We start from the raw sequence: 26,740 nt of genomic DNA, 5'->3' as shown, positions 1-26,740 counted from the left end.
AACACATATGCAAAATTATACACCACATTCAAGTGGGATTCATCCCAGGGATGCAAGGTTGGTTCAACATATGCAAATCAATAAACGTGGTACACCATATCAATAAAACCAACAAGGACCATATGATCATCTCTATAGATGCTGAAAAAGCATTTGATAAAATTCAACACTCGTTCATGATAAAGACTCTCTACAAGTTAGGTATAGATGGAAAGTATCTCAACATAATTAAAGCCGTATATGAAAAACCCACTGCCAATATCATCCTGAATGGGATGATAAGAACAGGAACTAGACAAGGATGCCCACTCTCACTACTCCTATTCAATACAGTGTTGGAAGTACTAGCCAGAGCAATCAGAGAAGAGAAGGAAATAAAGGGCATCCAGATTGGAAAGGATGAAGTCAAACTCTCCCTGTTTGCAGATGACATGATCCTATATATCGAACAGCCTAAAGCCTCTACAAAAAAACTCTTGGAGTTGACAAAGGATTTCAGCAAAGTAGCAGGATACAAAATCTACACACAAAAATCAGTAGCATTTCTAATCTCCAATAGTGAACATGTGGAAAGAAAAATCAAGAAAGCTTGCCCATTTACAATAGCCACCAAAAAAATAAAATACTTACGAATTGAGTTAGCCAAGGAGGTGAAAAATCTCTATAATGAGAACTACAAACCACTGCTGAGAGAAATTAAAGAGGACACAAGAAGATGGAAAGATATCCCATGTTCTTCAATTGGAATAATCAACATTGTGAAAATGTCCACACTACCCAAAGTGATCTACAAATTCAATGCAATCTGTATCAAAATTCCAATGACATTTTTCTCAGAAATGGAAAAAAGCTTTCCAGACATTTATGTGGAATAACAAAAGACCACACATAGCCAAAGTAATTCTGAGCAAAAAAAAAAAAAAATCTGGAGGCATAACACTACCTGACTTTAAACTATACTAAAAAGCTATAATAACCCAAACAGCATGGTACTGGCGTAAAAACAGATACACTGATCAATGGAATAGAATAGAGAATCCAGAAATAAACCCACACACCTACAGCCATCTGATCTTTGACAAAGACACCAAGCCTATACACTGGGGAAGAGCCTGCATCTTCAGCAAATGGTGCTGGGATAACTAGATATCAATATGCAGGAGAATGAAACTAGACCTATACCTCTCACCATATACTAAAATCAACTCAAAATGGATTAAAGAATTAAATATACACCCTGAAACAATAAAACTTCTTAAAGAAAACATAGGAGAAACACTTCAGGAAATAGGACTGGACACAGACTTCATGAATATGACCCCAAAAGCATGGGCAACCAAAGGAAAAATAAACAAATGGGATTATATCAAACTAAAAAGCTTCTGCACAGCAAAAGAAACAATTAACAGAGTTAAAAGACCACCAAGAGAGTGGGAGAAAATATTTGCAAAATATACATCTGAGAAAGGATCAATATCCAGAATATACAAGGAACTGAAACAACTTTACACCAAAAAAACAAATAACCCAATTAAAAAATGGGCAAAAGAGCTAAATAGGCATTTCTCAAAGGAAGATATACGAATGGCCAACAGACACATCAAAAAATGTTCAACATCACTCAGCATTTGGGAAATGCAAATCAAAAGCACACTGAGATACCATCTCACCCCAGTTAGGATGGCTAAAATCCAAAATACTGTGAATAATAAATGTTGGCGAAGTTGCGGAGAAAAAGGAACTCTCATACATTGTTGGTGGGACTGCAAAATGGTGCAGCCTCTATGGAAAATGGTATGGAGGTTCCTCAAACAATTGCAGATAGATCTACCATATGACTCAGCTATCCCACTGCTGGGAATATACCCAGAGGAATGGAAATCATCAAGTTGAAGGTATACCTGTTCTCCAATGTTCATTGCAGCTCTATTTACAATAGCTAAGAGCTGGAACCATCCCAAATGTCCATCATCAGATGAGTGGATAAGGATACTGTGGTATATCTACACAATGGAATACTACTCTGCTATAAAAAAAAAATGAAATACTGCCATTTGCAACAACATGGGTGGACATAGAGAGAATTATATTAAGTGAAACTGGTTGGGCATAGAAAGATAAATATCACATGTTCTCACTTACTTGTGGGAGCTAACAGTAAATAAATAAATACACGAATAAACTGGTGGGGGAGGGAAGAAGACACAACAATTACAAGTCCTTGAAGTTGATACAACAAGCAAACACATATGAGGTTGCTGGGTGGGAGGGGGGAGAGGAAGGAGGGAGGGAGGTTTTGGTAATGGGCAACAATAATCAACCACATTGTATATTGACAAAATTAAATTAAAATTTTTTTTAAAATAATAAATAAATAAATAAATAAAAACTATAGTATCAAAACAGTATGGTCCTGGCATACAGACAGACGCTTAGACTGTCTCAGTCCATTTGGGCTACTGTAACCAAATACTATAAACTGAGTACCTTATAAACAAAAATGTATTTCTCACAGTTCTTGAAGCTGGGAAGTTCAAGATTAAGGTGTCAGCAGATTCAGTGTCATGTGAGGGCCTGCTTTATGGTTCATAGATAGTGCCTTCTCATCATGTCCTCACATGGTAGAAGGGACAAGCTAATTCTTTGGCATCCCTTCTATAAGGGCATTAATCCTAGTCCTGAGAGTTTCACCCTATGATCTAATTACTTCTTGAGAGCCTTACCTCCAAATACCATCATAATGGGGGCTAGGATTTCAACATATAGATTTTGGTGAACAAAAACACTTAGGTCATAGCAAAGTTTTAGAAGAAAACATAAGGCAAAAACTTCATGCCATTGAATTTGGCAATGATTTCTTAGATAAAGCATCAAAGGTATAGGCAACAAAAGAAAAAACAGACAAATTGAATTTATGGAAATTAAAAAACTGTGCATCAAAGGACACTATCAACATAGAATTGGAGAAAATATTTGCAAATAATATATCTGATATGGGATTAATATACAGAACATATAGAAAACACTAAAAACTTAACAAAAGCAAAGAACCTGATTAAAATGGGCAAAGGACTTGAGTAGATATTTCTCTAAAGAAGATATATGAATGGCCAATAAGCACATGAAAATATGCTCAACATCAGTAATTATTAGGAAATGTAAATCAAAATCTCAATTAGATACCATCTCATACCCATTAGAATGGCTATTATCAACAAAAAATGGAAAATAACAAGTGCTGGCAAGGATGTGGAGAAATTGGAACCCTTGTGCACTGCTGGTGGGAAGGTAAAATAGTACAGCCACTGTAAAAAACAGTATGGTAGTTCCTCAAAAAATTAAAAATAGAATGACCTGTGTTCCAGTAATTCCATTTCTGGGTATACTCGTATACCAACGCCAAATTGAAAGCCATGTCTCAAAGAGATATTGGCATACCCATGTTCATAGCAAGTTATTCACAATAGCTAAAACATGGAAGCAATCCAAGCATACAGATGAATGGATAAGCAAAATGTAGTGTACATATATAAATACAATGAAATATTATTCAGACTTAAAAAGGAAGGAAATTCTGACATAGGCTAAAACCTGAGTAAACCTTGAGGACATTTTGCTAAGTGAAATAAGCCAGTCACGAAAGGAAAAAACACTGTACGATTTTACTTATGTGAGGTTCCTAGAATAGACAAAGTCATAGAGATATATGGCAGGATGGTGGTTGCCAGGGGCTGGGAGAAAAGGGGAAAGGAAAGTTATTGCTTAACGGGCATAGAGTTTCGGTTTTGCAAAATGAAAAGAGTTCTGGAGGTGGGGGGGTGGTGATTGCACAACACCATGTGTGTACTTAATACCACTGAACTGAACATTTAAAAATGGTTAAGATGGTAAATAATATTTTGTGTGTATTCTATCACAATAACCCCCTTGTACCCCCACCAAAAGGTTATTATATCATCTAAGAAGAAGAGATGTTACAGGGCACATTCAGATCCTGGCTGAGGCTCCCTCAAAATTGTTACCAAACTCACAGGTCCAGCTGCCTGCCCCCATAAAAAAGCAAACCACTCAAAAGTCAAATGCTGGTGAAAATGGAAGTCAATTTTTATTCAGGAATACTGGTGACCAGAGGAGAGGGATGTTAGCTAATCCATCTCTCTGGTAAACTTGAAGGACAATGGCCAGGCTAAAGCCATCTCCAAGACTCAGGTTTACTGAGGAGTTTTAAAGAGGGGGCTGAGGGAATGGAACCTGGGGAATGAAAAGCAGGAGGGAGGGGCACATGAGCAGTGAGGGCTTCATGCAAGGTCTCAGGTGCAAAGTGTCGCCACGACTCCGTGTGGTTTCTAATCTTGTCCTTGCTGTTATCTCACGGTGCTGCTGGAGGGGTGGAATCAGTATAGCTTTATTGATGTCTCCCTTGGTTTCCCTTGGATAGTATGTGTAAGTCTGCAGCTCCAGGTCGACTGCAAAACAACTTTACATTCATGGAAATAATGTCATCTTGGCACGTAACCAAGGTTCAAAATATCAAATAACCATGGGAAAGAGGGAACTCAGAGAAATGTATGCCAAGAAAAAAACTATGCCTTTTAAAAATCTTTTAGAGCCCATACAGTTTTAGATCCCAACATGGCTTCAGTCCTGCTCACCCCAACAGGTAGAGTTAGAAAAAAATAATTGAAGGTGACCCAGTAGATGACTCAGACAACTAAACTCAACCTGTTATACACTAAACTTATTATTATTGCCTGCTTCCCCCACTTCCTAAAACTTGCTCCTCATCCTATTTTGGACATCTCAGGATGTTTCATCCAATTTCCCATTTCAGAAATCTTAAATTATCCTTGAATACTCCTTCCTTTCTCCACAACACAAATTTTATTTAAAGAGTCATATGGATTTATTAACTTAAACTTTCTTTAATATGTTTGCTTTTCTTATTCTCACTGCCAACCAGCATAAGTTTTTTCTCTAATTATCAGGATCCTCCTAACAAGTTTCCTTCTTAAGTCTCTTCTCCTGTCTTTTCCAAGACCTGTAGACTTCATGAATGGTATTTACACAGTGAAAATCTGAGGGGACACTCAGTGATTAAAACCTCTCAGTGGCTCCCATTGTATCCAGAGATCAAATGTCCTTAGCATGATGTATAAATCTGTCTTATGCTTGCCTTTTCTTATCTAATGCTCCAGTTCTACCATTTCTGTGTTGTCTTCTTCACGTTCCTTGTTTCAATCATACCAATTCACATATTCTTTCTTGCCTCTGGGTTTTTGTTTGTTTGTTTGTTTTCTACATTGTGGTCCTTCCTGAGCAGATTCATTCTTCCCCTCTCCCTCCTTCTTGAGCCTTCTCCATCCCTTAATGGTGCTTCTGTGCTAATCCTTTACAAAGTCAGGTTAGGTGCCACTTCTACGTATGTGCATTTGTAAATTTACTTATTTTTGAAAATGTATATTTCAAGTTTAATTCTTATTTTCCTGTTGGTGTGGAGTAAGAAGATCCAATTCAATGTAAATTTGATAGATAAGTAGATTTCACATTCCTATATTTTCACCATAAAACTAAGGTCATGATATATCCAAGCAATATCTTAAAGTAACATTTCTCTAATTGCTCCTGCCTGGAATCTCTTTGAAGATTTCCATTGTCTGACATTGCTTCTACCAACCCAGATACAGAAGCATAGAGGAGACCCTACTCTGAAAGAAAGAGAATCAGGATCAAGGGGGTACTTCTCAGAAAGACAAATGTATGGGCATAGCATCTATCTATATCTTCAAGCATATATGAGTAGTCAAAGAGCCACTCACTTCCTCCTTGGAAAGTGAAGTAAGGGGCCAGCACAGCCCCTTTTTCTCCCCAACTCCCAACACCACTGTCTCTGGGCTGTAATTTTTTGGTTGAGAAATATTCCTTTCAAAGTCTGAAGCATCACTGACTTCAGTTTTTGTGTGAAAATTACTCATCGGTTTTGAGCAGATGAGCCAGCTTCTTGCTTGGAATAGTAATTTTTATCCAATGTCCGAAGTCATGAAAGACAAGGAAAGACCAAACTTCTGTTCCCGACTGAAGGAGACTAAAGAGATGTGATGGCTGAATGCAACACATGATTTTCAGTAGGATCAGAAAGGAAATAGGAAAAGAGAAGTTTGGGGTATTGTGAGTGTGTGTGTGTTTGGTTTGGTTTGGTAAGAATAAAAAATACTGCTGGGACAATTAGTAACGTCTGAGTGGGATCTGTGGATTGGGTGGTGGCATTGTTATTGGTGCTGATTTCCTTATTTTGATGGGTGTACTATGGTAATATAGGAATGGTCCTCATTTGGAGAGGAGTGGGGCAACATTTCTCAACTTACTCTCAAATGGTTCAGCAAAAAACAGCTCACTCTCTCTCAATAGAAAGTATAAGTTATAACTCTGAATAACTTTTCAGGTTTAATACTGTATATACCTTGAAAATCATTGTGAATAACTATGACATCTATTAAAATAGATAATGAAAATTGAACAATGAATACAGTAAGGAATGTGGTATTGAAGAGGTATCACTGCATGTGGAAACAAAAACCTTAAGATGCTTTATGAAATCTAGTGTGAAATAATGTGTAGCAGTAAACTACCAGATATGTTTCAGAATACTTTTGTACCTTCCAGTGTATATTTAACTTTACCAATGTCTATCATCAGTGGATAATGTGGCATCTCAAAATTAAAAAATATTAAAAACTACTCGGTGTCTTAAATGTCACAAGAAAGTCAATACCATATAGAAAATGAGATGTTGGAGGAGTATATAAAAATTCGATGGTGGAGAAATAATCATTATAACCATCATGAAAATAAGACATGTAATTTTAACAAATTTTTCTTTAACAAATTACCATAGTCTGGTTTCTTCACTAGGATTAAATTTTTTTACTTGAAGAAATAGTGCTTGCTTTTTTATATAATCAAACAAATGTGCCAAAGGCTAGTGGTGGTAGCAGCAGGAAATAGCAGAGAACTCTTAGCTAAGAAGGAAGAATTTCACAGTAATAATGAGACACTGAGAAAGATGACGGGAGTCTGAGAATCCCTCTACCATCTGATATTGACCAGATTAAAAGACCTGTCATAGGAACAGGTCAGGAGAGGACAATGCATTAACCCGGTCTTTAGTCACTGTTAGAGAGATAAAGAACACTATTGAGGAGAAGAGCCAGTTAAAAAGAAAGAAATACTGTCTATTCCTTTGTCACTTACTTGTAAAACATTTACTGAACACTTACAATATTCTGGGCACCGTCTTAGGGACACAGGGGTGAGTAATAAATGTTTTCCACTCTGGATGTACTCAGAATAGTTCAGGAGACAGCTGGGGGATAACTAGTTACAATACTATGATATACTTAGAAACTTCTTATATACTTCTGTATCTCTAATATACTCCTATTAAAAGTATAATTGTATCACACTGTAGGGATCACCAAGCTGTGACCCAGTTTCACAGAGGAAGAGATGTTGGATGCTGTGCACAAGGCCAATGGCACGTGACACATGTACTTGATTGTGTGAAGGTTCAAATTAGCCATTTGGTGAAGCTATTTACAAAGGTGTATCCATTATGAAGCCTTCATTTACAAGTTAAAAAAAAAACTAGGCACAAAACGGTTTAAATAGTAATTGAATTTATGAACTCACAAGATATAATTCTAGGATTAAAGTGGCTGCAGTTGCTTTCACCTTTCTGCTCTGCCATCCTTGGTTTGGGTTCCATCTTTGAGTTGTCAGCAAAATGGATGCAGCAGTTGCAAACAACATGTAACAAAGCAAAACATGCAGAGGAAGAAGAGAAACCATCTCTTCTTCTGGCTCTCTCAAAGGGGAGGAAAATTTTATGAAAGCCAAAAATTTGACTTCACCTTTCACCTTATGAGCCAACTGAATTCAAAAATGGACCACAAGATTGATGTCTGAATCACTCTACAGCAGAAGAATTGGAACCACAAGGATGATTACACTAATGACAGATCCTTGCCATACCACCCCACTGGCAAACCTGCATAGCCATGCTTGCTAACTTCCAAGCAGAGAGTGCATACACGTCTAGAACCAGTAAAGCAAAGTCTAGTAACTTGCCCTACATTTGAACATCACCTCTGAATGTACCTAAAACTGCTGAAGCATTTATTTTGAACATGGGTCTCAGTCTCCTGTAATTGACTCTAGGATTTTGCTTACCCTGTATTGCCCTCTAGATATTTTAATAACTTTTCCACTTGTAAAGATATCACATTATAAATTTCTTCTTTACATGGTTTTACCTAAAGCAATTTTTTATCCCACTTAAGTATTACTTTGTGGTGCCAAAACATCAAATTCTTGTTTGTTTTAGCCACGAAGAGATGGTTTGAATAAATATTTTTCTGAGTTGAAGGAATATTTTACACAAAGCAGATTAAAGTATAAATACTCTTCTTTTGGACACTGTAACTTTCCAGCATCTTCAAAACAACTGGAGTTCAAAGCTGTGATGTAAATCTGTAGCCCCTGAATCTAATCCTTCTTAGTAAACTCAATATCTACAAAGTCCACTTCTGTTACTTGTGTTGCAGAAGATGATTTCACAAGTAATTGCACAGAGATTTAAATTATTTGCTGTCTTTGTCTATTTTTTAGAATGCAGATGTCAAACATCATTTTTCTCCCAAACTTCCCAAAATTTGCCCTAACAATTTTAAATGATATCTTTTCATGTTAAGATTACTTTGTAAGCATGAAAGATGAATTTTCCGGACATGAGCTCCACCGCCTTTTTAAGGCTGAAATCACAAACCACTATTCAATGATAATTGTGACCTTTCTTCCCAGTCCTCAATTACCCTTGATTAAAAACAATGGTAATAATGATAATAATAACCTTATCTCACTCAAAGCAACTGTAGGCATTTCAGTTACATTAACTAGTATCAATCCATCAATGCTGTAAGGAAGGGAAGGGAAGATATTACTTTAATGAAAAGGATGTTCTGGCACTGTGTTGTGACTTGCCCAAACAAAAAAAGCTGAGGTGGACCAAGCAGGGATGTCCTTGTCTTGGTGGGAAAACATCCCAGCCAGTGTTCATCAGACATTTGTCGGGATATTTCATCAAGGTTGACTCAGTATTCAGTTTAAAAAGCTAATCTCTATTGAAAATTGTCTCCATTTCACAAGTAATACTTATCAGGTGATTCTTGGGTGAGTCTCTTTGCTAGAAGCTATAATTGTTGACCTGAGTTCAACTTTACATGTTAATTTTCTGTCTCTGAATTTGGAAATAAATAAAGTGAGTCAAATGCTGGTGCCTAGAATCTTTAGTCTTTTAGCCCATTGGTCAGCTCAAAAAAGTCACGTGATGAAGATGCTGTTTAAATTAAAGCTACTGGTGGCACTGCAAAGCCTACATTTCTGTGGTTTTCAGTCGTGAGTGCCTCTTCTCAGCAAGCTTTCCATGATGGTTGAGCCCTTCTTAGGGACCTGGAAGCTGGTGTCCAGTGAAAACTTTGAGGATTACATGAGAGAACTGGGTAAGAAATATTACAAGATTTGGAAACTGGTGAAGCATTTCGTGATGCAGTTGGGTTTGCACTTCACAATGAATTTTTCTACAATTCTCTCTTTTGTTTGTGATCCTATGGTTTATTCATATGAGACTAACACAGTTTATGCATCTACTTTTCCTTTTTTCTTGTTACTACTAATAATTGTCTCTTTTTGGAACACTGAGCCCACAAATATCTCTCTCTAGTCATAATCCATATATTTAAGCCTATATATCCTTTTTGAAACTATTTTATCCTAACCTCTAGATAGAGTTTCTCTTTAGCTGGTCATTTCATTGAATACCTTTTTTCTTTTTTATTTATTTTTATTTTTTTAAAAAGATGACCGGTAAGGGGATCTCAACCCTTGGCTTGGTGTTGTCAGCACCACGCTCAGCCAGTGAGCAAACCGGCCATCGCTATATAGGATCCGAACCCGTGGCCTTGGTGTTATAAGCACCGCACTCTACCGAGTGAGCCACGGGCCAGCCCAAATACCTTTTTTCAACTACAAATCTGTAGACAGTAATTATCATCTGTAATTAAATTTATCAATGAAGTTTGTTTCAAGGTTTGTCTTAAGTTATAACTTTAAAAGAGCAGTAGCAAAACCCAAAAATTTTAGTTGGTGGATTTTTAGAGTTCTTATATATGTGAGAGATATTTCTAAAACATTATTTTTAGAAGAATTCTGGATTTTGATGTGAGAAATAGAACATTTTTACTCTCAGAAGTATAAACCTTATCTATCCTTTTATCTGACTCAAGTTAAATGTGAATTATAAGGACTTGGGTCTATGACAGCTAAACTATCATAGAGAAGAAGAACAATTACTTAATATTTTTATATTTAATTAAGAGAAAACTTCCTTTCAATTAGAAACTGTATACAAAGCCAAGTGTTTTCTTACCTCACATTTTTTTAAACTTGTCTGAAATGATCAGTGGATACTTGCCACTATTAATTATGTTTACTTATTCTAGGCAAGAAAACAACAATCCCTTATCCCCCATAATAAGAAGTCAATGTGATTATAAATGTAATATTTGTTCCTCTTTTGTAGTCAGTATAAACTTTCTCAGGAAGTAATAAGAAATAGGTTTCCCTATCTCATCATGGATTTATAGACTCACTTGTTTTGAATTAAAATGTGAGGATATATAAGAAACATGGGGCTTGTGGCCAGAATAGCACTTGTTTTGATTGGCAGCTGGGTTAGGCATGACACAAGAAGGAATAACACCTGAGCCAGTACCATGCTAAGTCCTTTTTCTCAATCTTTAAACACATATGTGAGATGAGTACTATAGTTACCCACATTTTACTGTTGAGAAAGCTGAAGATTAGAGAAGGTAAATAACATGCCCACACTAGCATGTGGCAAGGTTCCAGTCCAAGCTTTAACTGCCTCACTCTTCTTTGTGATCCATGTGTCTAACGTTGCTTCTCTGCAGTGAGATGCGTCACATCAGTTCCACAGTCTGAATGTAACAAAGAGTTCCATATCGACACAGAGAGGAGTCAGCTCTTCTGCCCACCTATTGAAGGAGTTAATTTTGACAACAGAAAATCCCCAACCTGAACAATAGGGCCAGGCTCAAAGCCAAACACCTCCCGCACTGTTGTAACATGAGGTGACACACAAGCATTTGACCACCCAAAAGGCACCATACAAATATGCATTTTAGATGAAGCACAATGGTCTCAGAAAATGAAGTTAGCCTTTGAAAATGTCAGATATAATTACTAGATAAACCTGTGACTGGGAGGACCTGGCTTAATCCAGATATCACAGAGAGCGTAAAAGAAGTTACTGTACATTATTCAAAATTTCAATGGGGGGGAGTATGCATTTTTTAAAAAGTGCTTTCCAAAATGATTAACACTGAGACTTCCAATAAAGATAGTGGAATAGCATCACCCTCTCCGACAATCAGCTATTAAAAAGCAACAACTGTCAAGATGGGGCCACTAGAGCTCAGGGAAAGAGGGGGAGAAACCCAGAGCTCATAAAGGTGGGAGAAGCCATGATGAGAGAAAGAAAGGACTGCTCCGGCTGTTTCTAGCTCCAGCCACTTCAAGCTTGGCCCTGGTGAGCACACAGAGCAAGAGCTGATAAAAGCCATAGCCATAGCTGTGCCCTTCATATGAAGTTGCTTGGAGGCTGCAGGGGAGAAGAGGGTCTTGGTGGTACCCAGGCCAGCAAGACCACAAATAGGGTTCCTGTGGAGCCACATAGGAGCAAGGAGCCAGAGACAACTAAAAAAAGGAACCAGTCAGAGGCCACCGAGTCATCACAAGGGATCAGCGCATGGCCCGTCCCATGGGAAGTGCTTGGAGCACAGGCAGTAGGGAAGACGGGCCCACTGGGGGAACACTGGGGCACAACACGGACAGCTGATCTGCCCTCCAATCAGCACAGGCCCACTCAGTGGAGACTGGTCAGGAATATAGAACTGAAGTGGTACAGTTTGCTGAAAAAACTCAAGCCCAGACCAGAGTTTCCACACAACCCAGACCTCACAGAGACCCAGAAGTCATTACAAGGTCAACAATTAAAACCTGATCTGCATAAAAAGCCTTCCCTGGGAATCAGCAGCTCAACCACAGAGCTAAGCCACAGTGCTGGTTCCCACAGGAAGTCCACCATTTTAGAAGTAACCAAATTAGTTCCAGTGCAGAGTTTAAGTGGTGGGAATAGTGAATAATCCAACACAGAACTGAAAGAAAAAACGAAAAACTCACAGATCAGAGACACCAGTAAAGGTCTAACACCACCAAAGAACACCTATAAAACCTCCAGAAGACCCCCAGTCTTCCAAAATGGGGTGGGGGGAAGGCCAAGGACCTTAGCCATGCCCCCTCGACATCTTCATCCAGCCCAGCGATGACCACCAGGCTGCTGCCAGAAGCACCCTGGGCTCCTGAGCCAGAGCAGTGGGGGTGCTGAGGGCCTCAGCCACACCCTGCCAGCATCTGCATCCAGCCTAGCCATGAACGAGCTGCCACTGAAAGCCCCCTGGGCTCCCCTGCAGGAATGACGGGGGTGCCTCAGGCCTTGACCATGCCCCCTTTCTCCTCCTCCCACCATATGCTCCTCCTCTTTCCCTCTCCCCGTCCCCCCAACTGCTCTGCAACATCTTAGAATGTAAAATAATAATAATAATAAATAAATTTATTTATTTATTTTTAAAATGGTTAACACTTCTTCCCAAATCTCTTGGTAAGGTGTGTGGCTTTCTCTGTCTTACAGGAGTGGATTTTGCACCCCAGAACGTGGCAGGGTTAGTGAAGCCAACCATCACTATTAGTGTGCATGGGGAAGTGACGAACTTAAGAACAGAAAGTCCTGGGCCGAGCCCGTGGCGCACTCGGAAGAGTGCAGCGCTGGGAGCGCAGCGACGCTCCCACCGCGGGTTCGGATCCTATATAGGAATGGCCGGTGCGCTCATTGGCTGAGTGCTGGTCACGAAAAAGACAAAAAAAAAAAAAAAAAAGAACAGAAAGTCCTTTCAAGAACACTGAGATCTCCTTCAAGCTGGGGGAAGATTTGATGAGACCACAGCAGACACCCGGAAAGTAAAGGTCAGAACTAAGTCTTCCTGGTGTTCAACAATCAGAAAAAAGCTAGAAAAAACTAGGAGGTGATTAGACATGGTTACTCTATGTAATTTAACTTATTTATTACCAGGTGAGTCTGGGCTTGTTCTGTTAATAGCTGCATATCTCTAAAGTCAATTCTTTTGCTAATTACTCTGATGGTTAACAGGGCTAAAACATTCAAATTGTTTTCACTTTTTTTTCTGATATCTCTTTGTCATTGTATAAAAGAGGATGCTTCAAAAAGTAAAAGATAAGACAAATCCTTCCATAAACTTTTTGAAGACCTCTCCTATCAAATGAAACAATGTAGCACAGATAGTTTAGGTATTGTTTGCCTGGTAGAGAGCATTAATTGAGTAATCTTTTGAGCCTTTTTCTAGTTTGATGGTATTTGGTATTAAATTATGACAAGAATAGATGTGAAGATTTTTGAAGAAAAAAATTTCAAAATAGAAACTAAAAAGATGTTTCGTTTTGTGTAGGTTAGAATGTACTGAACTGCTACTTCTAACTGCTTCCCTCATGCATTTATAGAGCATTATAAACTTAGATGGTGGCGCAATGATTCACGTCCAAAAATGGCTTGGCAAAGAGACAATGATCAAAAGAAAAATTGTAGATGGAAAAATGGTAGTGGTGAGTTTTCTTTAAATTGAAATTTTTATATGCTCCTATGTGATACATACTTTTCAAGCTACTCTGTTTTTGTACCTTGAATTGAGGGTTTGGTCTGGGGAGAAAGGGGCAGGGAAAGTTTAATCTGTCATCTACCAACTCTAATAGATCACTCTTTGTTTTTAGGAATGTACCATGCATAATGTTGTCAGCACCAGAATCTATGAAAAGGTGTGAAGAAAGGGTCTACAACAATGAAACTTGTTCACTAACAGGAAACTGGTATTTGAGAAGATAGACTTCAGGGCCACTGATTTTTAAAAATTCTCAATATAAATTTGTTTAATAAAAGCATCAAATTAAGTGCAGTTTTGAAGTTGTTCACTAATGAGGGTTAGGAACAATCTGATAAATTGGTGAGGCAAGAAGCTACCTGCCTATGGTGTGATTGTAACAATACAAAAGTCTCCTCTGTCTTCTGCCCACCTGACTTCCATAGCCCTTGAGTTCTCACCATAGGACCCTTTGCATTTAAGTTAAGGCATTCTACCAAAGACAGGTGGAAATTCATGTGACCTCAAAGGGAGATATATATAGCATTGGAACCTACTTTGAGCAGCACAGGTGCTGAAAACTAATATTGCTGATCTTTATTTTTGCAGAAGTCTAGCCCTGCTTAAAGCAGATAGATAGATTAGAAGATAGATAGATAGATGGACAGGTAGATAGATAGGCAGATAGAGCACAAAATAGAGCCTAGACATTATACACCATGGTTGACTAATTATTGAAGAGCATTTAAAAATCATTATCTCACTTCTCCATAAATCCACTTAAAATAATCAGGATAGTGCACCTGTCACCAATGTTTAGAACTGAGCCAAATGTCAGTCCTGAATTTCTTTCTTTTTTTTTTGTGACCGGCCACACCTCGCTCAGCCAGTGAGCCCACGGGCCATCCCTATATAGGATCCGAACCCACGGCGGGAGCACTGCTGCGCTCCCAGCGCCACACTCTCCCGAGTGTGCCACGGGGTTGGCCCTGAATTTCTAAATGCCTAGTAAGAATGTAACTATTATATTCTTAATAGTTTCACCAAACACTGTTGCCAGGAATGGTTGTGCTCAGGGCTTACAGCAAAACAGAGTAATGGAGGTAAAATTAAAGGGTAAAGCCTAAAATACTGAGGGTGTAAGACTGGCCCAAAAGCGTGAATCTTACTTGTTGGGAAGGCTCATCTCGCAAAGACCAGGAGACAGAGATCACTGCAATCAAGCTAGAGGGTTTTTTATTTCCAGCATGCTGGGGTCGCTCCATCTTCAGGACAAAAGTGGCCCCAAGCTCTTAACATGAGCACTTTTTATACAGTTTGGTAGGTAGACTTTGGCAACAGGATGAATTGTATACAGCTTATTGGTCACCTGAGGTGACTTTTAAATTCATTGGTGGCTTTCAGTGGCATGGTATACAGATGAGGAACTGGTGAATTGCCCAACAGCCCACCCCTTGTGTGGTTAGGCCCTTCCCAGAACTGGGTGAACTTTGGGCGGTTTGGGAAGCCCTTTATCTGCCCTTACCAGAAAGTCCCACCTGCAGGGGTTTGTAAAACCTTGCGCAAGCTAATTACAGAAGCAGATAAGCTAGTCAGTTAATATTCAAGGGTGGGGGAAGGGGTTCGGGTCCACAAGACTAGGAGAGCCTACATTAGACTGACTGGACGTTGAGCAAAACAAACTTCTGGGTTAAGCCACTGAAAACTTGGAATTCCTTGCAACAGATAGCATTACTTTGAGTTAATGTAAAATTTAAGAGATTTCATTTTTATAGTGTATCCTCAGTCATGAGCATGTTTTAGGCTGGAATTTAACTACAAAATTAGTTTTCAATTGTTTGAGGGAATAAGGGCTTGGTTGGCATGAATAAAAGAAGTCACAGTTTAAACATGAATTAAATTGATTTTCTGATCTAACTTCACCTACTCTGAAATCTCTCTATTTTGCAAGTGAATTATTTCTAAGAGATTCCTTTCTTCCATCAGTACTATGGGAGCAGATGCATAAGTCCTGAAAAGTTTCTCCTACTGCTCTTTGTGCTAATGCCTGAAAGTACAACTTGCTTGGATGTGTTTGGAGAGTGTTAATATCATTTTCTCTCTAAAAGGAAATGCAAATAGAGTAGAAAAACTATTGGAAACTCAGTCTGTGCTATAATGACCAGAGAAAAAAACTGCAATGCAGGAATCCTGCCTCTTATTCCCTCCCCAGTGAGTGAGTAACTTCAATTCTCAGGTGTTCTATTAGGAATAATGATGTGAAATCTTAGTATAGCTATTGAAAAAGAGACCATGCATGTTAGATTTTAGCCAAAAAACAAAGCTAATTGCATTGTTTGGAGGAATCATAAACTACTTCTTCCCTTTCCTTATCGCCATTTAACGAAAGAAAAGCCGTTAACTACATTTGGGGAAGCATAAATGCAGTTGTCACCATAGTAACCCAAAGAGCAAATATTCGTGGGTAGCTGAGAAAATTACAAGAAATGGTTTGCATTAATAAAGCGAGTTTAATCTTGGCATTGTTAAACTGAGAGGAAAAAACACTTACTTGAAACACAGAAGAGGGAAATATCAAGCCTGAAGTGCCACTGTCACCTTATGTCAAATAGCTGTCTGGCAATGGCACCAGATGCCCTAGTGGCTGAGTTCTAAAGATAAATCAGATCATCAGTCTCATGATGATGTCTAAGCAATTACTTAAGGTATCTTTCTACATTGTAATGGTCAATAGGCTCTTTACTGGCATTCTCACTGCCTCCATCTGCAAACAATAAAAATAATATCACAGATATCTGAATGTTTGTTTAATGCCTATGTTCCTAACTAGGGTGTAAGTCTTATGAGGGCAGGAACTGTTACTATTTCACTCATCATATTATCTCCAGTACTATCACAGTTCAACAAAGATGGGTTGAATAATTTATGCAGGTGAGAAACTGTAAAACAAATCTTGGAATCAGCCTATGTGCACTTTCCTAGTGTCATAAGATCATGTCAGTCTGTCCATGGAAAGAATCACCTGATTTCACTATTTACTAAAGAAATGAGCAAATGAAGGAATGTGTCTTCCAACTCAGTTTTATGTATAGGTATAACTCCAAAACCTTTGCTCTTTCCATGCTTCCAGAGTGCATGAACAAGGGAGGGAAGAGAAGGCAGTGGGGGGAAAGGAGAGGAGAATTTAGGAGAGCAATTTTATTAACCATAAGCACTAATTTTAGATGCTTTCATAATATTTATTTCTGATTTAATACAAACACAAACCCTCATAAGTAGAAAATGCTGTATTTTCTTCATTCATTGTCAGGCAACAAATGTTTATTTATTACCTACTGTGTGCATAAGCGGTGCTATGTACTTGGAATGCAGCATGAGCAAAATCACATATTGTACCTACTCACATGGAATCAAGACTTCAGTGGATGACATGCATATTTACCAAATAATATCCAAATTTAATAAAAATTGCCATTGCAGTAACTGTTAAATGATGATATCTAGAAGATTGTGTGTAAGATTGGTATTATTCTTTCCTTAAATATTTGTAAGAATTGATTGGTGAAGCTTATGGGCCTGGAGTATCTTTGTGGGGTGGATTTTAATTATGAATTCAATGCTAATAGATTTGGGAGTATTCAGGATTTTTACTTCTTTTTGCATTATTTTTGATAAATTGTGTTTTCTAAGAAATTTGTGAATTTCTTTTAAATTTTTTAAATTTAATTTTATTTATTTTTTAAAATTTTATTTTATTCTGTCAATATAAATTTTTTTAATTAAAAAAATTTTTTAATCTATTGCTGTTTATAATATTATCTTATGGGCTTTTTAATTCTATAGGACATATTTTTGCATGTAAAGAGCTATTTTTTTTCAATTCATTCAATTTATTTATTTATTTATTTTATTGATTATACATATTCACAAGTCACAGAGCTGACCAACAGCACCTGTACCCAAGATGTGCTGATCAGATTAGTACTGTCAGCCTGCCCGTCACCTTGAATTGCAATTATTTTCCATGTTCCCCACCCATCCTCTTCGCAATACCCCTTTCCCTCCTGATCCCATCCCACCCCCAGCAACCCTCAATCTGTTCTCTCTCTGCAAGCCCAACATACTACTGTGGTCTTTCTTACCTTCCTTCTTTTCCTCTTAGCTCCCAGTTATGAGTGAGGACATGCAGTATTTTTCCCTCTGTGCCTAGCTGATTTCACTTAACATGATTTTCCCCAAGCTCATCCATGTTACTGTGAATGACAGAATTTCATTCTTTTTTATGGTTGAGTAGTATTCCACAGTGTATATATAACACATTTTCTTTATCCACTCATCCATCAGTGGACATTTAAGTTGAGTCAGCTGCAATGAACATGGGACTGCAGTGTCCCTTTGACATGATGATTTCCATTCCTTCGGGTATACACCCAGTAGTGGGATTGCTGGATCTTATGGTAGATCTATCTGTAGTTGTTTGAGAAACCTCCATACTGTTTTCCACATTGGCTGTACAAATGTACAGTCTCACCAACAATACAGAAGAGTTCTCCTTTCTCTGCATCCTTGTCAGCATTTGTTATTCTCAGTCTTTTTGATAGTAGCCAGTCTAACTGGGGTGATATGATATTTCAATGTGGTTTTAATTTGCATTTCCCTGATGATTAGTATTGTTGAGCATTGTTTCAAGTGCCTGTTGGCCATTTGTATGTCTTTTCTTGAAAAATGTCTGTTTAGCTCCTTTGCCCATTTTTTAATTGGGTTATTTCTTTTTTTTTTTTTTTTCTGTGTAGTTGTTTGATTCTTTGTATATTCTGCATATTAATTCCTTGTTAGATGCATAGTTTGCAGATATTTTCTCCCATTCTGTAGGATGTCTTTACACTTTGTTGATTGTTTACTTCACTGTGAAGAAGTTTTTTAGTTTGATATAATCACATTTATTTATTTATTCTTGTGTTGCTTGTGTTTGGGGGTCTTATTCATAAAGTCTTTTCTCAGTCCTACTTTCTGTAGTGTTTCCCCTATGTTTTCTTTTAGTAGTTTTATAATTTCAGTTCTTATACTTAAGTCTTTAATCCATTTTGAGTTGATTATGGTATATGGCAAGAGGTACAGGTCTAGTTTCATTCTTCTGCATATGGATGTCCAATTTTCCCAGCACCATTTATTGAAGAGGCAGTCTTTTCCCCAATTTTGTTCTTGGTGCCTTTGACCCACATACAGGTCTCAAAATCTCATCTTGGTCCAAATTCATCTGGTCAATTCTAGAAGTCAAGTATAATTGCTGACAAGCCTAAAGCAGAAAATTCTTCTTTTGGTCTAAAATTGCTTCAAAGTTATAAGCTTTCTGCCTTGGCAATATATGGCCAGTGTTTATGCTTTGAACTCTACTGTTATTCCTGTGTGCAATATAGAGACTGCTGCACATCCACACAGCTCTACTGTGATAGTCCCTCTGAATGCAAAGGCTCAGCTGCAGTGGAAGGGTTTGAGAGTCCTTCATTGATTTAGCCAGAAAACCTAAATGTTGAGTGCTGCACTTCTTGATAGAGTAGGGCTGACAAAACTTTTTTTGAAGGTACAGGTGATACCATCATTTTTATAAAGTGTTTTGGAAAAGAAAATAATATATCCACTAATCAAAAGCCCTTTCTTTCATAGTTGCTTTTTCTATCCCAGTACAATATACTCCCTCCAGTTACACTCACTCTCTGGGGTCTAGAATTGGGTTAGCTGGTTAGCTGAGAAAATTTCCCGTTCACTATTTCATTCCCGCTATGAGTTCTCCAGCCACCACTAATATAAAATGAGACCTGGGCCCACTGTATATGATTCCACATTTTTTACTTATCCTAAATCCTAACCACATAACTGCAGTAGTTATAGCACAACTATGGTTCTAGGTTACCTGTGCCCTTGAAGTCAATGATTCCACCTGTTACTAGCAAATTGATCATGAGATTTTATCATTGTTGTAAAGAGTGCCAATCTGTACATGAAATGTACAAAACCTGGTAATACAGTTGTCTCACAGCCAGAATCAATGCTAATGCGAAAAACCTGCTAGGAAAACATATGACAGCAATTAAGCATTCCCAAGAGCAGCACATGTTCAAAGTGGATTTACATTTGCTTCCCCCTGTCAAAGACTGCGGCTCTGATGTACCATGGTAGTCTGGATCTCTTCATGTTCATCTCTCTAGATTTTTGAGAAGAGAATGATTATTGCTAGCCAATCATGGTGGTATCAGTATCTTCTGATCTTTGGCCAGGGCCTCTGTGCATGTATGGTATTGTAGGAGCAGAGTAAGATAATGGTCCAGAGCCTAGGCATTGGGGAACAATGCTGGGTTCAGATCCTGCCTCTCCTTATTCAAGTTTCGGAAGCAAATTTCCTAACCTCTCCGAGATTCTGTTTTTCTCACTTGTAAAATGGATATTATAAGAGTACCTAACTTTTGGGGATGTTTAGAGAATTAAATGAGATAATTGGCATTAAGCACTTAGTACAGTGACTAGCCCATAGTGAGCTCTCACTGTAAGTTAGTATGATTTTTATACTACTACTAAGAAGAGCATCTTCTTTTTATAAAACTGTGGAATTTATCTATTTATTTATTTATTTTGGCAGCTGGCCAGTGTGGGGATCCAAACCTGTGACCTTGGGGTTATAAGGCTACAGTCTAATGTGAATTTATTTTAAATGAATTAAACTCAAAGATGGTATAGTAACTAAGAACCTGCTGAGTTCAGACTTAAGGTTTTTGTAGATGAAAACCTTTGTTGTGGTCAAAGAGCATGTTATAGTGCTGCTTCTTGTCCTCTCATATGAATACAATTTCTGTCCTCTGCTGTAGCAGACTGACCCCTCATTGTCTGCCTACTCTGCCTGCCTGGGATATGTGAGCTATGCCAAGACTCCCTTACCTATGAATACTTCCTCACACTGCTCCCTGCATTTCTCTCCCACAACATACTTGATACTGTTATCACAATACTCATGGACATTTTCCTCTCTTTCTTCCCTTTCAATAAGAATTCTTAATTGTGCAGACTCAGGACTGAGAATTACCAAGATGCCTGAACACACACACGTTCATTCATGATCATATAATTTATAGAGTCTTTTCCAAAGCATTAAAGACCTAAGCACTCTTATAAATGTAAGATCAACCAGAATTTTTTCTAAGGTTGAAATAGTACTCTCATTCATTTTTATAAGATTTTTTGAAGACCAAAGGAAATATTATGTGGGGTCTTCTTGTTTCCTAGTGGATGGGCAGCTGATGATTGAAGACCATTCATTGCTCAGTCCTGACACCGCCTTTCCCCATTGGGTCTCTGTGAGAGTCATGTGCTTTGGACATCTTTGAAAAGAATCTTCTGAGGCCTCTGCATCTCATCTGGGTCCCCTGAATCCCACCTAGATCTGTGGTGAACTCTCATCTATCACCATGAGCAACAAATTCCTGGGCACCTGGAAACTTGTCTCCAGTGAGCACTTTGATGATTACATGAAAGCTCTGGGTAAGAAATGCTTTTTGTTGCTCTGCCTGAGAGGATTCTTTCTAAGGAAGCTGCATGCCATTTCCTTCTAACATCTTTTCCAAGAGACTGAGGAAGTTCACACAGGCTGAAATACAGTCCTCTCCTGGGATCGATCTTCTGCTGTGTCATTCAGATAATTTGTTTGCATTTTATTTGTGGTAATTTAAATAGATTTTAATTTAAGTGAGAACTACTTAAATGCATGGAACTCGCACTGATTTTAAAGGCAGTTCCCTACCAATAAGGTTTTGATTGCAGACCCAGAGGATAGAAATTTTAGAAGCTTAGTCAACCCATTTTCTGGCTTTCCTGAAAGCTAGTTTTATAACTAAAATGCTTATAAAATAAGGAGTTGGATATATTGCAGATACTAGAAAACCTCAATTTAAAATTTTGATGTTTAGCTAAACTAAAAGTTTTTCCTTTCTACCTCTAGGATGTCCATTATTACCTAATCATATAGATACAGAGCGTTTGAAAAACAAAAATGGTTCCTAAAATAGGATGTTCATAGCCTAGGGAAGTTATCAAGAGAAAAAGAAAAGGGGTTGTGGCAGTGAATTCAAACTCAGTTACAGTAACATCAGACTTTCCTGGAGTCGGTGCAGTAGATGGAGATGTTACAACAACTTTATTTTATACTACTTCTAGAGAATGTTCTGTGGATATGAACACAATAGATGTGAAGAGTCTCTGGAAGTTTCCAGAGTAAATATAATAGAGAGTAAAGCCAATGACCTCAGGTTGCCATGCTTGTCAAAATGCCTGTAGCTTTACTTAACTGTTTAGAAAGTAGGTATAAATGGTTCTATTTTTACATAAAATCAACAAAATTGTGTCATTGTTGCCTGGAATGAGAACTTATGGAGATGGATCCATACTTTGAGATTGGTTATAGTTAAAGACTTCACTTTACAGCTGAGAAAAAAGCAAAATATAAGAAAGTCTCAATGAAGGCCCCTCTAATTCTTCCGTTGTTTTCAAATTTTAGAACGCATAAGTGGTAAATGTAGATTCTTGGGCTCTACCCCAGAAACTATGATTTAGTTTAGAAAACATTATACTAAACCATAAGATAACAACAAAAGATTAAACAGAATTAGAATAAAAAATATAGTTCACAGTTTGTTACCTGTAACTTTTTACTTTTTATTTAGTGTAGACGTAGATATAAAAGGTTTTGGGTTTTTTTTGTTTTTGTCTTTGTTTTTGTTTTCCTAATAGAGAAAAAGTAAACCCAGGCATTGGGATGTCCAACTAGAGCCTTAGGAAACTAGTTTTTCTTTCACATATTTCTTATTTGACAGTTTTCCTTTTTCATGTATACCTATACAGTTGTGGTAATAATAGTAATAAAATGTAAAAGACTAATTTTGTTTTGCTTTTCAAATGTAGAAGTTTTAAAAGATCATTTTACTTATCTATGATCATTTGTAATGATACATATCTTGAAGGAAGATGGACAGGGTTTTTCTACCAGCTGGGTTTAGGAGCCACAAAATTTCAGAAAGGAGATTCTATCAAAGATATGAGGAGAATTCTTTTCTATGCCCATAATATATTAGAAAGGGAAAAATACCATGGGACAATATTTATATGTCATATTTTCATTTAAAAATACATATCTATAGTATTTCTATGTACAAATTAAAATATCTAGAATGTTTCATACAAATCTATAATTAGTGATTTTCAATGGGGAGTAGGATTGAATGTGGTAAAAGTGGACAAACTGCACTATTCTGGCTGAATCCTTTTACTCTTTAAAATCTGCAGACATTACTTTTGTAATAAAAAAAAAAAACCTTAAATGTTCGAGTACTGGACATGTATTCCCATTGGCTGATGACACATAGAAGGAAACTCTTGTTACTAAGTGATACAACCTACCACCTGCACACCCAGGGCACCACTGAGCACAGAATGTGGCCACCACAGTCTCTCCAGGTATGCACTCTTGGTCAATACAATTCTAACACTATCTTGATTTTCAGGTGTGGGGTTAGCCACCAGAAAACTGGGAAATTTGGCCAAACCCAGAGTGATCATCAGCAAGAAAGGGGATATTATAACGATACGAACTGAAAGTACCTTTAAAAATACAGAGATCTCCTTCAGGCTAGGCCAGGAATTTGAAGAAACCACAGCTGACAATAGGAAAACCAAGGTAATCTTTAATTTTTCTCTTCAAAGTTGGCCCAGTTGACTGTTTGAAAAAGAGGATTACTCCTGCTAGTGTTTAAAGGGTAGACTCCACTCTATTGAAAATGAATGTGCCTCGTGAGACATCTATTATAGAAATAGTTCAATATTGAATGTTTTGCTTCTTTAATCGACCAAAATCCAGTCAAGTCGATTATATGAACTTGTCTTTGCAGAGCATTGTAACCCTGGAGAGAGGCTCATTGAATCAAGTACAGAAATGGGATGGCAAAGAGACAACCATAAAGAGGAAGTTAGTGGATGGAAAAATGGTAGTGGTAAGAGTATTTTCACTTCTAAATAGAGAAACAATGCTTTATAAATAAATTGATTGTATTATTTTCAAAGTATATTTCGTTCTCTGGAATACAAATGAATAAAAATGGCTGAGAATAAAGTCAGAGTTAATGCTTGAGTGATATTTAAACCATGGAAGACTCATCTTCATGTACTTCAAATACTGGCCCAAGATTTTGGAAATAAAAAGGCCGATTTGTTGTTTTAGAAATAACAATACCTAAAAATGGTAGTAAAGTTGAAGAAAGTTTGGATAAATCTTACTAGTTTGTACTCACGAAGAAGAAGCAAGTCTAAATATTTTAAAAGCAAAATACACCCTGAAAGGCTCAATTGTAAAATATTTGCAGATATCTAAGTATTTTGCTTTCAAAAATACATAGTAACTTAGACTAACATGTCAACAATGCAAGCTAAACTCATTGGAGACCTCTTCTAATCGGCAGATAGGAACGACGACAAAGTTTACAGTAGATGACCTCCAATGAGTTTTCTAAAGTTGAGGCTCTGCGCTTACTAATTAACACATACATTTAATATAAACAGACTCCTGAAATGTTTTGAATGTTTGTTTCTTTAGTACAGTGGTTCTTAGCCCTTGCTGTGCAGTAGATTTACATGGGGAGTAAATAACAGTATGGGAGCCCCAACACAAAACAATTAAATGCAAATCTCTTGGGCGGGGGGAAGAAGCAACAGTATATTTAAATGTCCCTGAGGTAATGCAAATATGCAGATAGTTTTAGGAGATTTAAATGCATACAAATTAAACATAAAAACTTGCCACTTTCAAAAAAAATTCCTTTACAGTAACACAGATCTACTTTAAAACTGTCTTTCCTATTTCAACGGTCATAATTCTGAATTACTAGAGACTGACATACTGATATTTTACCCCTTCCTAAATGTAATCTTATAAGTTTATTTTGAATTTCAATTTTTTAAATTCATTTATTTTTTAATTGACATGTGTTGATTGTACCTATTTACGGTGTACAGAGTTATATTTCAGTACATGAATATAACGTGTGATGATCAAATCAGGTTAATTAGCATATTCATCCATTGCAAAAAGTTATCATGAATTTCTCTTTTTATTATAAATTTGATGTTCTCTGGTTTGAGTTTTAGATACTCAACTAAATCTTCCTCTTTTTTAAGGAATGTAAGATGAAGGGCGTGGTCTGCACCAGAATCTATGAGAAACTCTGAGAAAATCATTTCCTCATTGGAGTGCTATTCGATCATTTAATGTTAGAAATCAATTTCTTCCATTGGCAAGATCTGACTACACTGCAGTTTGCTTGTTTGTTTTTGGTTTTGTTTTTATGTTAGATAGGCAAAGGCCTAAACTGAGGATTAATCTAAAATTTAGTGTTATCTAAACATTTTCCATATGCATGCAGGTCCTTACTACATTAAACCATATATGTATATTGATCAGATCTAAAACAGTTGATAATGTCATTTAATTAACTGTGAAATTCTAACCTATGTTGTACTTTGTATATTTGAAATAATAATAAGAAGGAATGAATAGGTTAGTGAAAAGAAGTAAAAGTATTGATCAGGGGCAGCAAATTCAAATGCCTTCAGGGGCCAGGAGATTTATGAGGGAGGAAGATCAGAAATGAGGCAATTCAGGAGACAACGCAGTTTTCAATCAAGGAGTTCTAGTCTCAGCTAAAAGGGGCAACCTTTACTCTACTCCAGCCAATTTTTAAAATTGAGGGGTATTTTATAGACAGTGAAATGCACTAATTTTAAGGGTAGAGTTCAATCTGTTGTGATAAGTGCATGCATCCATATAACTTACATCCTGATAAAGATACAAAACATTTCCTTAATCCCAGAAAGTTTTTTCATGCCCCTTCCCAGTCAATGTCCTGCCCTGACCCACCCCTACCAAAAGCCAGTAGTGATTTGATTTCTATCACCATAGATTAGTTTTGCCCTTTTTAAATTCAGCACAATGTTTTTGAGATTCATCCATTCTGTTACATACAGCAGTAGTGTGTTCCTTTTCAATGCTGAGCAATATTCATTGTAGGAATATAGCACAGTTTATTTATCCATTATTTTGCTAACACAACTGGGCTGTTTTTAATTTTTTGCTACTGTGAATAAAATTGCTACAAACATTCTTGCACGAGACTTTTTGTGGACTACGAGTTTCTCTCTTTTGTATAAATAAGTAGTCATAGAATTACTGAGTCTAATCATTTTTGACAGGCAGGAATGGGGGACCACTGTGTCCAAGTAACAGTGAAACTATTTCAGACGTACTTTATGATTGATCAAATGAGAAAATGTGCTGCTGTTGATGGGAGACAGGATGTTCATTGTGGAAGAAGGAATATACAAATATGGAATGAGAGAAGGCAAGAAAGAAACCATGCAAGAATGGAATGAAATCAATATAAATTCAAGGTTTCTAAACCAGGTATATGTATGTATAATTGCACATGTATATCTGTATGCATATGTGTGTGATATGTACATGTATTTATGTGTGTGAATATGTGTATACACATGCATTTATTTCCTAGATCTATCTGTCAAAAGAGCTTAGAAACAAAGACTCATCAGTAGGAATGAGCATACCTAGCACTCAGATCTTGGTGTTCCATATTATTCCCCACTGAAAGGAAGTAGTGTTCCTTGAATAAATGGTTGATTCCAAAGGAAAGGCAGGGAAGGCACAAGATACGCCTGAAATGTCTGGTTACACCAGAAAGTGAAATGTTCAAAGGCATGTCACCAAAACATGGGAGCTAGCTTGAAGGGGCCCCCTTTGGTCAAACCTGGGACAATCTGAGTGCAAAATAATTGAGAAAAAATCATAAATT

At 37.3% G+C, this 26,740-nt stretch overlaps 2 protein-coding genes across 2 annotated transcripts; both read left to right on the top strand.

Annotated features, from left to right (window-relative positions):
• The first annotated feature begins 9,481 nt into the window (after positions 1-9,481).
• LOC134363800 (fatty acid-binding protein 9-like) lies at positions 9,482-14,025 on the top strand. The gene is given in 6 exon segments (XM_063079462.1): positions 9,482-9,554; positions 12,824-12,916; positions 13,074-13,115; positions 13,118-13,155; positions 13,708-13,809; positions 13,975-14,025. Coding segments are annotated over 6 exon segments (399 nt in total).
• Positions 14,026-21,298: 7,273 nt separating this feature from the next.
• On the top strand, positions 21,299-25,103 carry LOC134363799 (myelin P2 protein). The gene is made up of 4 exons (XM_063079461.1): positions 21,299-21,371; positions 23,387-23,559; positions 23,771-23,872; positions 25,053-25,103. Exons 1-4 carry the CDS (start codon positions 21,299-21,301, stop codon positions 25,101-25,103), a joined length of 399 nt encoding a protein of 132 aa, XP_062935531.1.
• Positions 25,104-26,740: the final 1,637 nt, after the last annotated feature.

This window comes from Cynocephalus volans, chromosome 15 (genome assembly GCF_027409185.1).
Source record: "Cynocephalus volans isolate mCynVol1 chromosome 15, mCynVol1.pri, whole genome shotgun sequence".
NCBI classification, from domain to species: Eukaryota; Metazoa; Chordata; class Mammalia; order Dermoptera; family Cynocephalidae; genus Cynocephalus; species Cynocephalus volans.
The sequence above is the reverse complement of the archived record's forward strand: the minus strand, read 5'-3'. Positions and strand labels throughout refer to the sequence as shown.

Excerpts from the sequence above, each read along its gene's own strand:
- LOC134363799 (XM_063079461.1), top strand. The coding sequence starts at position 21,299 with ATGAGCAACAAATTCCTGGGCACCTGGAAACTTGTCTCCAGTGAGCAC. Across the intron at positions 21,372-23,386 it reads TGATTACATGAAAGCTCTGG|GTGTGGGGTTAGCCACCAGA; the intron begins GTAAGAAATGCT and ends CTTGATTTTCAG. Across the intron at positions 23,560-23,770 it reads CTGACAATAGGAAAACCAAG|AGCATTGTAACCCTGGAGAG; the intron begins GTAATCTTTAAT and ends TTGTCTTTGCAG.